The sequence below is a fragment of the Rattus norvegicus genome, chromosome 5 (assembly GCF_021556685.1).
Source record: "Rattus norvegicus strain SHRSP/BbbUtx chromosome 5, alternate assembly SHRSP_T2T, whole genome shotgun sequence".
In the NCBI taxonomy this organism is placed as follows: Eukaryota; Metazoa; Chordata; class Mammalia; order Rodentia; family Muridae; genus Rattus; species Rattus norvegicus.
The window spans coordinates 116,750,078-116,762,164 of record NC_141538.1 but is presented as its reverse complement, the minus strand read 5'-3'; the positions used below and the strand labels follow the sequence as shown (position 1 = coordinate 116,762,164).

Genomic DNA, 12,087 nt, shown 5'->3' with positions numbered 1-12,087 from the left:
ACAAAGGATAATAAATGGTAAAGCCCAACATAAGGAGGCAAGCTATACCCTAGAAGAAGCAAGAAACTAATCGTCTTGGCAACAAAACAAAGAGAATGAAAGCACACAAACATAACCTCACATCAAATATGAATATAACGGGAAGCAATAATCACTATTCCTTAATATCTCTCAATATCAATGGCCTCAACTCCCCAATAAAAAGACATAGATTAACAAACTGGATACGCAACGAGGACCCTGCATTCTGCTGCCTACAGGAAACACACCTCAGAGACAAAGACAGACACTATCTCAGAGTGAAAGGCTGGAAAACAACTTTCCAAGCAAATGGTCAGAAGAAGCAAGCTGGAGTAGCCATTCTAATATCAAATAAAATCAATTTCCAACTAAAAGTCATCAAAAAAGATAAGGAAGGACACTTCATATTCATCAAAGGAAAAATCAACCAAGATGAACTCTCAATCCTAAATATCTATGCCCCAAATACAAGGTCACCTACATATGTAAAAGAAACCTTACTAAAGCTCAAAACACACATTGCACCTCACACAATAATAGTGGGAGATTTCAACACCCCACTCTCATCAATGGACAGATCATGGAAACAGAAATTAAACAGTGATGTAGACAGACTAAGAGAAGTCATGAGCCAAATGGACTTAACGGATATTTATAGAACATTCTATCCTAAAGCAAAAGGATATACCTTCTTCTCAGCTCCTCATGGTACTTTCTCCAAAATTGACCATATAATTGGTCAAAAAACGGGCCTCAACAGGTACAGAAAGATAGAAATAATCCCATGCGTGCTATCGGACCACCACGGCCTAAAACTGGTCTTCAATAACAATAAGGGAAGAATGCCCACATATACGTGGAAATTGAACAATGCTCTACTCAATGATAACCTGGTCAAGGAAGAAATAAAGAAAGAAATTAAAAACTTTTTAGAATTTAATGAAAATGAAGATACAACATACTCAAACTTATGGGACACAATGAAAGCTGTGCTAAGAGGAAAACTCATAGCGCTGAGTGCCTGCAGAAAGAAACAGGAAAGAGCATATGTCAGCAGCTTGACAGCACACCTAAAAGCTCTAGAACAAAAAGAAGCAAATACACCCAGGAGGAGTAGAAGGCAGGAAATAATCAAACTCAGAGCTGAAATCAACCAAGTAGAAACAAAAAGGACCATAGAAAGAATCAACAGAACCAAAAGTTGGTTCTTTGAGAAAATCAACAAGATAGATAAACCCTTAGCCAGACTAACGAGAGGACACAGAGAGTGTGTCCAAATTAACAAAATCAGAAATGAAAAGGGAGACATAACTACAGATTCGGAGGAAATTCAAAAAATCATCAGATCTTACTATAAAAACCTATATTCAACAAAATTTGAAAATCTTCAGGAAATGGACAATTTCCTAGACAGATACCAGGTATCGAAGTTAAATCAGGAACAGATAAACCAGTTAAACAACCCCATAACTCCTAAGGAAATAGAAGCAGTCATTAAAGGTCTCCCAACCAAAAAGAGCCCAGGTCCAGACGGGTTTAGTGCAGAATTCTATCAAACCTTCATAGAAGACCTCATACCAATATTATCCAAACTATTCCACAAAATGGAAACAGATGGAGCCCTACCGAATTCCTTCTATGAAGCCACAATTACTCTTATACCTAAACCACACAAAGACACAACAAAGAAAGAGAACTTCAGACCAATTTCCCTTATGAATATCGACGCAAAAATACTCAATAAAATTCTGGCAAACCGAATTCAAGAGCACATCAAAACAATCATCCACCATGATCAAGTAGGCTTCATCCCAGGCATGCAGGGATGGTTTAATATACGGAAAACCATCAACGTGATCCATTATATAAACAAACTGAAAGAACAGAACCACATGATCATTTCATTAGATGCTGAGAAAGCATTTGACAAAATTCAACACCCCTTCATGATAAAAGTCCTGGAAAGAATAGGAATTCAAGGCCCATACCTAAACATAGTAAAAGCCATATACAGCAAACCAGTTGCTAACATTAAACTAAATGGAGAGAAACTTGAAGGAATCCCACTAAAATCAGGGACTAGACAAGGCTGCCCACTCTCTCCCTACTTATTCAATATAGTTCTTGAAGTTCTAGCCAGAGCAATCAGACAACAAAAGGAGATCAAAGGGATACAGATCGGAAAAGAAGAGGTCAAAATATCACTATTTGCAGATGACATGATAGTATATTTAAGTGATCCCAAAAGTTCCACCAGAGAACTACTAAAGCTGATAAACAACTTCAGCAAAGTGGCTGGGTATAAAATTAACTCAAATAAATCAGTTGCCTTCCTCTATACAAAAGAGAAACAAGCCGAGAAAGAAATTAGGGAAACGACACCCTTCATAATAGACCCAAATAATATAAAGTACCTCGGTGTGACTTTAACCAAGCAAGTAAAAGATCTGTACAATAAGAACTTCAAGACACTGAGGAAAGAAATTGAAGAAGACCTCAGAAGATGGAAAGATCTCCCATGCTCATGGATTGGCAGGATTAATATGGTAAAAATGGCCATTTTACCAAAAGCAATCTACAGATTCAATGCAATCCCCATCAAAATACCAATCCAATTCTTCAAAGAGTTAGACAGAACAATTTGCAAATTCATCTGGAATAACAAAAAACCCAGGATAGCTAAAGCTATCCTCAACAATAAAAGGACTTCAGGGGGAATCACTATCCCTGAACTCAAGCAGTATTACAGAGCAATAGTGATAAAAACTGCATGGTATTGGTACAGAGACAGACAGATAGACCAATGGAATAGAATTGAAGACCCAGAAATGAACCCACACACCTATGGTCACTTGATTTTTGACAAAGGAGCCAAAACCATCCAATGGAAAAAAGATAGCATTTTCAGCAAATGGTGCTGGTTCAACTGGAGGGCAACATGTAGAAGAATGCAGATCGATCCATCCTTATCACCCTGTACAAAGCTTAAGTCCAAGTGGATCAAGGACCTCCACATCAAACCAGACACACTCAAACTAATAGAAGAAAAACTAGGGAAGCATCTGGAACACATGGGCACTGGAAAAAATTTCCTGAACAAAACACCAATGGCTTATGCTCTAAGATCAAGAATCGACAAATGGGATCTCATAAAACTGCAAAGCTTCTGTAAGGCAAAGGACACTGTGGTTAGGACAAAACGGCAACCAACAGATTGGGAAAAGATCTTTACCAATCCTACAACAGATAGAGGCCTTATTTCCAAAATATACAAAGAACTCAAGAAGTTAGACCGCAGGGAAACAAATAACCCTATTAAAAAATGGGGTTCAGAGCTAAACAAATAATTCACAGCTGAGGAATGCCGAATGGCTGAGAAACACCTAAAGAAATGTTCAACATCTTTAGTCATAAGGGAAATGCAAATCAAAACAACCCTGAGATTTCACCTCACACCAGTGCGATTGGCTAAGATCAAAAACTCAGGTGACAGCAGATGCTGGCGAGGATGTGGAGAAAGAGGAACACTCCTCCATTGTTGGTGGGATTGCAGACTGGTAAAACCATTCTGGAAATCAGTCTGGAGGTTCCTCAGAAAATTGGACATTGAACTGCCTGAGGATCCAGCTATACCTCTCTTGGGCATATACCCAAAAGATGCCTCAACATATAAAAGAGACACGTGCTCCACTATGTTCATCGCAGCCTTATTTATAATAGCCAGAAAATGGAAAGAACCCAGATGCCCTTCAACAGAGGAATGGATACAGAAAATGTGGTACATCTACACAATGGAATATTACTCAGCTATCAAAAACAACGAGTTTATGAAATTCGTAGGCAAATGGTTGGAACTGGAAAATATCATCCTGAGTGAGCTAACCCAATCACAGAAAGACATACATGGTATGCACTCATTGATAAGTGGCTATTAGCCCAAATGCTTGAATTACCCTAGATCCCTAGAACAAACGAAACTCAAGACGGATGATCAAAATGTGAATGCTTCACTCCTTCTTTAAATGAGGAAAAAGAATACCCTTGGCAGGGAAGGGAGAGGCAAAGATTAAAACAGAGACTGAAGGAACACCCATTCAGAGCCTGCCCCACATGTGGCCCATACATATACAGCCACCCAATTAGACAAGATGGATGAAGCAAAGAAGTGCAGACCGACAGGAGCCGGATGTAGATCGCTCCTGAGAGACACAGCCAGAATACAGCAAATATAGAGGCGAATGCCAGCAGCAAACCACTGAACTGAGAATAGGTCCCCTATTGAAGGAATCAGAGAAAGAACTGGAAGAGCTTGAAGGGGCTCGAGACCCCAAAAGTACAACAATGCCAAGCAACCAGAGCTTCCAGGGACTAAGCCACTACCTAAAGACTATACATGGACTGACCCTGGACTCTGACCCCATAGGTAGCAATGAATATCCTAGTAAGAGCACCAGTGGAAGGGGAAGCCCTGGGTCCTGCTAAGACTGAACCCCCAGTGAACTAGTCTATGGGGGGAGGGCGGCAATGGGGGGAGGGTTGGGAGGGGAACACCCATAAGGAAGGGGAGGGGGGAGGGGGATGTTTGCCCGGAAACCGGGAAAGGGAATAACATTCGAAATGTATATAAGAAATACTCAAGTTAATAAAAAAAAAAAAATAAAAGTAGTAGTTAAATTTCAGAACTTTATTTTGTTATGAGTTGATCCAAAGCTGAACCCCCCCTTTGTAACAGACAAACGTCAGCTGAGAGGTAAAGTTGACCCATTTATTTCTAGGTGAGGAATCTATCATTCCACGATCTCCATATCATCACTAGTCTATAATATACAAAGGCAAGAAGACACTGAGAAAACATCAGTTAATTTTGAATCCCCGTGCCAACAATATGTGGCAGCAAATTAAAGCAAAACTGTAATCTGGCTGGCTTTCAGAAGATTTTCATCTAAAGCGCCAAATGCAAAGGAGCTAAATTGTGGGCCGAAGGGTGTGGGGTAGGTTTTCACAGCACAGTGGGTCAGGAAGCAGAAACAAGGAGGAGGACATGGGTTTGCTGTAACTTGTAGTTACCCCCTTCCTCATGGATGTCTAGTTCCTTCAGTAAGACATTATATTCCTATTTCTAAGAACTTTCCAAATACTGTCAGTGCAAGGAACCAAGTATTTAACACATGAGCCTGTGGAGGAATATCTTGAATTTAAGACATACTGTAAAATGTAAGCCTTCGACTCTAGTAGGCCTTTGGTTGATATCATTGAATCTGTCATAGAAGCTCCAACTCACTGCATAACAGGCTGTTCCTTTGCTTAGCACACAGTGGTAAATATTTTATTTATTTAACTTATTTATTTGTTTATTCATTTTAACATCTTCTCTGTTATTTTATCTCCTGGCATAATATTGGTAGAAGCCATATTGTACACCCAGGAGAAGAGGCAAATCACTTACTCTGTGAAGTACAGATGTGAGACCATCAACATTGTGAGCATACTAAGAAATCGATCCTTCCAGAGGGAGTGATTAAAAGCAGAGTTGTTTTCATAAAGAACAATTGATGGGATCGGTGATGTTTTAACTTTGCAAGCTGATGAAGATTGGAGAATAAATGAACACAGAAATTTTATTTTAATTTTTCTGTATGAACAAAGTCACCTGTTAAATATTGGCTTTGAGCCTGTTGTCGTCCCCACAAATGATAATAGTGTATTAAGATTGTGTGTCATTCTTATTGTATAGCCTGACATATAAATGTAGCAAGGATATGAAGTGAGTACACTAGGCTACACAGATATTTGATGATATGGCGGACACTGGAAGCCAAATCAAATAAGCTTTCTTAATATGTTCTCTTTCCACTGTGCAAAAAAAAAAAAGTTCAGTAATAAGAATGGTTGGTTTGATTTTCAAAGGAATCATCACTCTGACTTAATCCAGTTCATTTCTCCTGGTGAGGACCAGTGTTCTGAGATGATCACAAATCCTCTAAATAAACAAACGCACACTGTCTTTTCCAGTACCCAGACAAGACGACTACAAGTTTCAATGAAGAAAACCTCATCTGCAGCACCCTGGACCTCTTCCTTGCTGGGACAGAGACAACATCCACGACACTGCGCTGGGCTGTGCTCTACATGGCCCTCTACCCAGAAGTCCAAGGTGAGCATGTGCTTACTGTGTCTAATCAAAGCAGAATGGGGCCAGAAGATGTAGAGCGTGATGGAGTGACTGAGGAGCAATGAGACAACATTTGGGAAGGGCCCATCTTGCACACGTTCCACTAGGACTATGATTGTTCCAAGAGTACAAATATTACAGTCTGTACCTTCAACAGTATTGGAGGCTAGGCGAGAAGAGTGAAGTCAATTTACATTGCGGTAGGTTCCAGCAAGAATGACATTTCCACACGGCATTCACCCATCCCTTCCTCCCTCTGAAGCAATCCTTCCCGTTTTGGGTACTGTCCTAGTTCTTTATTCTGTATCTGATGTCTTGTGATATGCACCTTTCTGGCAGGCTCGGGATCTGCCCATCTCTGCCTCACAAGTAGTAGTTAGATAACAAGCAAGCACAGATTACCACATCTTACATTTGTTCTGTGACTCCAACTCATGTTCTGTGTGTGCGTGGCAGCCAATTTACTAAGTTACATACAAACGCTTGTAATATATTTCTCATATATATACCGTATCAATATTATCCAAATACATATGGGCTACTACTTAAAATGTCTTGCTTGCTTGCTTAAAGTACATTTTGAGAAAACTTGAGGCCTATTTAATTATGATTCTGACTTGCCTTCTAAAACAAAGATTCCAGGATATTAAGCAATAGTTTATTTTAGCTGTTTTACCAATAGTTTATCGCTAAAAGCTCTTAAAACACACTCACACACCTCACACACACACACACACACACACACACACACATATATATACAGAGAAAGAGAGAGAGAGAGAGAGAGAGAGAGAGAGAGAGAGAGAGAGAGAGAGAGAGAGAGAGAGTCAGGCTGGACCATGTAAAGTTCCTAGAGTTCCAAATCCTTTTTGCCTTATGGCTGTGTTGAGCTCAGCTGAGGACCAGCAGACTGTACAGTGGCTCTCATGAAGACAGCCTTTGCACCCTCAGGAAGGAAACTGAGAAAAGGACCAGACATTGTCTCTATAAGCCTTGTTCCAAGAGTAAAACTTTACATCTATTTTGTTTTACTTGCAAAGCTCTGTCACATGTACTCATTCTACACTGCTTCTTATAGAATCTAAGAAATAACATTTTTAGCTAGAAGACCAGATACTGTTATGAGCTTAGCCATGGAGATCCTGATTATTCAGTTCAGAATATATGAAAACTCATGTTTATGCTGTGGGCTTGAAAAAAGCTATAGAATTTGCAGTTTTCTAAACTAGGCTTTTAAGAGGTAGAGAACTTTTATTTCCTCACAATCAGGATGCTGGGTGAAATAAAAGCAAGGAAAATTTGGGAGACAATGTTTTAAAATTTTTTATTGGTTATTTTGTTTATTTACATTTCAAATATTATCCCCCTTCCCAGTTTCCCCTCCAACCCCCCCCATTTTACCCCCTTCCCCTGCCTCCACGAGGATGCTCCCCAACCCACTCCTGCCCCACCACCCTAGCATTACCCTACACAAGGGCATTGAGCCTTCATAGGACCAAGGGCTCCCATTGATGCCAGACAATGCCATCCTCTGCTACATATACAGCTGGAGCCATGGGTCCTTCCATGTGTACTCTTTGGTTGGTGATTTAATCCCTGGGAGCTCTGGTGGTCTGTTTGGTTGGTACTGTTGTTCTTCCAATGAGGTTATAAACCTCTTCAGCTCCTTCAGTCCTTCCCCTCATTTTTATATATTTAGAAGAAAGCATTAAAATTTACCATCCCCATTTCCTTGAAGAAAAAGTACAGGCTGAAATTGACCAAGTGATTGGCCAGGAGAAGCATCCCAGCCTGGCTGACAGAGACTCTATGCCCTACACCAATGCTGTTGTCCATGAAATTCAGAGAATGGGCAATATTGTCCCTCTGAATGTTCCCAGAGAAGTGGCTGTTGATACTACACTGGCTGGATTCCATCTGCCGAAAGTAAGTAGGCTCAGGCATGTCCAACAGACCTGTGTGTGAGTGTGTGTGTGTGTGTGTGTGTGTGTGTGTGTGTGTGTGTGTTCCATACATTGTCTTGAGCCTTTGTTACTTTCCCTAGGGATCTGTGGTTATGACCAACTTGACTGCATTGCATATGGACCCAAAAGAGTGGGCCACCCCAGATGTGTTCAACCCAGAGCACTTTTTGGAGAATGGACAGTTTAAGAAGAGAGACTCTTTCCTGCCATTCTCAATGGGTGAGTGGTGATTCACTGGAAAGAGCTCAGAGCTCCGTCTCATCCCTTCCCTCTCTCATGGCATCCTTTCAGATAAGCCTGCCTACAACGACTCCATTTTGCAGCATGCCCATCCACACACTGCCAATCCTTTCTTGCTTTTGAGGAAGAGTTCAGCTTCCCTTGTTCTTTTTTATGCAACACTGAAAACAGAGTCCCAATCCCTACCAGAAAGCTGGACACCTGCCATTGTGTAGACATTTTGAGTGTCACAAGTTCTTTTTAAGTGATGTCTTGTTACAGGAAAGAGAGATGAGTATTAATAGGTTTTAATCTATTAGGTTTTAGCTGTCATTCACTTAAGTGAATTTGCTTCTGTCCTATGAATATGTCCCAAATAGTTCTGATTTTTTTTTAAAACTGAAAACCCCTTTGTTAAATATATTTAGTTCATTCCCCTGCTACACCACCCTACAAGCATAAAAGAAAATTCAATGATGGCTCTTGCTCCCTTGTGTTTTCCACCAGGAAAGTTATTGTAGTAGTAGTAGTAGTAGTAGTAGTAGTAGTAGTAGTAGTAGTAGTAGTAGTCATTTTAATAGTAGTTGTAGTGTGAAATCAATAACCATACATTATAGTATATTATAAATATTGGCTTATATTGCTATATGTCTTTTAATTTTGCAATTTCTTACTTCAATCTTCCATAAATATGTTCTAAGCATATATTATCTGCCAAATATTTACCCTGAGAGACATGAAAGTAACAAGTTAGAAGATGAGGCAGAGGTGCTCCTTGGGCCATGTGTCCCACTGCAGCCTTTCCGGTTGAAATTAGCAGACACAGACCTAGCCAGATGTGCAGCAGCTGGAGCTCAATGTCCACCAGATGTTCTCAAATTTAAGCTTGTCTTTCCTAACACTGCCTCCAGAAGGTGACTGAACACTGCACAGAAGTCACACTGGAATGCTTGACAAGGTCAACAAGTTTGCTTGATTATCTGGGGCAGTGCCACTTCTCATAAACCCAAGGCTCTGCAAAAGAGAAGCCTGAATTTGCTTCTTGCTAGTCTGGATCCAGAGCTAGTATTTCTCAGTGCTGGGCTGCACTGGAGCTGTCTGGCTGGACAGATCTCATCTCTTTGCCTTTTCACCTATCCCTTTATTCCCTGCTGGGAGCAATCTGCATTTGGTGCTGAGTAGGTCTTTGCTGCTCATGGAGGCAGTGAGTGGCAATCTCCACTTTCTTTGCAGGGTGAAGTTCTGTCAGAGCAGAGACTCTAGAAGGGATGCTAAGCAGCTTGTGCTCTATGAGAGGACGGCACCTGTTTAGGGGACAGAATTAGCATGCAAGGCATTGTGCTGTCAGGGAAAAACTGAAGACTTCTGGATGCCCTCCCAGGACTCTGTAGGAGGATTGCTGGTTGTTGTCAGTTTGACAACCATAACTTAGGTCCTCTTATCTTGGCATCTAAATCCTTGGAAAGGATGATAGTCAAGTTTAGATGTGCACTTATTAAATGGCAGGCATGCCTGTGTGTAGAGTTAAGCAGGAATCTGACTCCACAGACAGGAGACATATTAAATGAATGCAGAGAGACCAAGCATTCTGTTTCTAGTAGTCAGGTATGGATAGAAAGACCCAATTAACAAACTAGAACCACTGCAAGGCCAGCCTCTTGTTAGGTTTTCTTGTTATTGCTGATACCTGCTTAAATTTTGGAATCTTACTTCATTCTCTAACATTTGTTTTATTTTATTTTACATATGTAGGTATATTTCTCTGTACATACATGTACATACATATACATACATGTGCTGTGTGGTGGTGCCCATGAAGGCCAAAAGGGGGCATTGACTCTCTTAGACTCAGAGTAGCAGGTATCTGTGAGCCTCCTGATGTAGGTGCTGAGATTTGAGCTCCAATCCTCTGATAGAGCAGTAAATAGCCTTAATCATTACCTGTCTCTTCCTTGTAAGGGTTGCATAGCATTCCATGATTTTGCTGCACAGCCATTGCATGATATATCACTTGTGTTTCTTAAATGAATTTGAAAAGCCTTGAGACTAGGCACACATTCTCCAGCCAGCTTAGGCCTCTCACTTCTATTGTCCTACAGGAAGACATTTGACCTATGATTCTGAAGTTTCATATTCAGTGGAACGTTCCACATTTAGTCACTACAACAAAAATCTACACACACAGTCCAGGGTGCGTTCAGGATTTGCAGGAATCAAAACTCAAAAAACACCAGTCCCTGAAGGTACCAAGGCTAGCTGAGAAAGTACCTCATCTTCTGTTTTCTCTCCTGCAGGAAAGCGAGCTTGCCTTGGAGAACAATTGGCCAGGTCTGAGCTCTTTATTTTCTTCACGGCTCTCATGCAAAAATTTACCTTCAAGCCGCCAACCAATGAGAAGCTGAGTCTGAAGTTCAGATTAGGCATCACCATTTCTCCAGTCAGCCACCGCATCTGCGCTGTCCCTAGACTGTGATGTTGGAGAAGAAAAGGAGAACAGGAAGAACTGAAGAACTCACTGAGCCACTGCCGTGAAGGGAGAGAAAGAAGGTGACTGGGAAAGCTGGAAAGAATTAGACTAAAGTCAGTGGACCATATTCTGGACTACTGAGACCTCCAAATTGGTTGAGGATAAATAACTTATGTGCTCAATGATAAATCTTTTCATCTACAAGTTGCAAAGAAAATAATGGTTCTTCCTGTGAAAAGTGCTTGTAAATATGAAATGGTGATACACCAACAGCATAGAAATCATTGTCATGTCATAAAATTATACCTTCAATTTGCTTCCTGCTTACTTCACAAATGTGCACTTGCTTCTAGATGTTAAATTGGTTCCTTTGGTAGTGGTACAGAGATCTCTCTTCTACCTCATAGCCCATGGCAGCCTGCTGAGCACAGAACTTCTGATAAACAACTCTGGAAGGTTGTGGTACGGAGCCATTTTCCTGGCCATAAGCGGAGTCTCCAAAACTAAAGGCATCAGAAGGCAGTCGCCTTTTCAAGTTAATGATGTTCATGCCCAAGATGAGACCAAAGTTTACTTGTACAAAAAGCATGCTTCTGTGCACAAAGTAAAAAGCTTGGCATGATTCTAGTACACTCTAATACAGTTCAATCCGATAAATTTGTGGTGTGGACAGAATGAGTCATTTATCAGTTATTGACTCATGAGTGGTGACAGAAATCCTCGATCATGGTTGTGTCTGTTGGAACAAATAAAATTCAGAACTGAGAAATCTTTCTACCTTAGGACTCCATAAGGAAACAAGACAAGGTTTTTCTACCTTCCCTCTATCTGCCACATGGTGTTACTTGAAACATCTGTCTATTCATCCCTGTTAGACAGTGCACATCAGACCATGGAAAGTCCAGCTTAGTGATACAAGAATTTTATTGGGGCTATGAAAAAGAACATAGACAGTTCCAAGTCATTGGAACCAAAACGTTCCCTGCTTGATGTACAGTCAGCTGTACAACTGAAGCATTTCTTCTCCATTCCCAATCCCAGAAACTGTTTACTGCTTATATAACGTGATGAGTGAAGCTGGTAGGCCTTCTCACTTCCCTGAGGCAGCATCAATAGCTCTCCCTAGGGTATCATTGCTGTGGTGAAAGAGCATGACCCTTTGGGTTGTGAACTGCTTGGTCAGAAGGAAGTGAAACCATTTTGAGAAAGATTAGGAAGTGCGATTTTGTAGAAGTAACTATGTC

At 40.7% G+C, this 12,087-nt stretch overlaps 1 protein-coding gene across 1 annotated transcript in view; it reads left to right on the top strand.

Moving 5' to 3' along the window:
* Positions 1-11,331, top strand: part of LOC100912642 (cytochrome P450 2J3-like) — a 124,243-nt gene extending 112,912 nt beyond the window's left edge. Inside the window, exons 6-9 of the mRNA XM_087551518.1 lie at positions 6,034-6,175; positions 7,932-8,119; positions 8,238-8,376; positions 10,671-11,331. Coding sequence (XP_087407644.1) covers positions 6,034-6,175; positions 7,932-8,119; positions 8,238-8,376; positions 10,671-10,849 — 648 coding nt within the window. The 3' untranslated portion in view covers positions 10,850-11,331. The remainder of the gene's footprint in view (positions 1-6,033; positions 6,176-7,931; positions 8,120-8,237; positions 8,377-10,670) is intronic.
* The last annotated feature ends 756 nt before the right edge of the window (positions 11,332-12,087 follow it).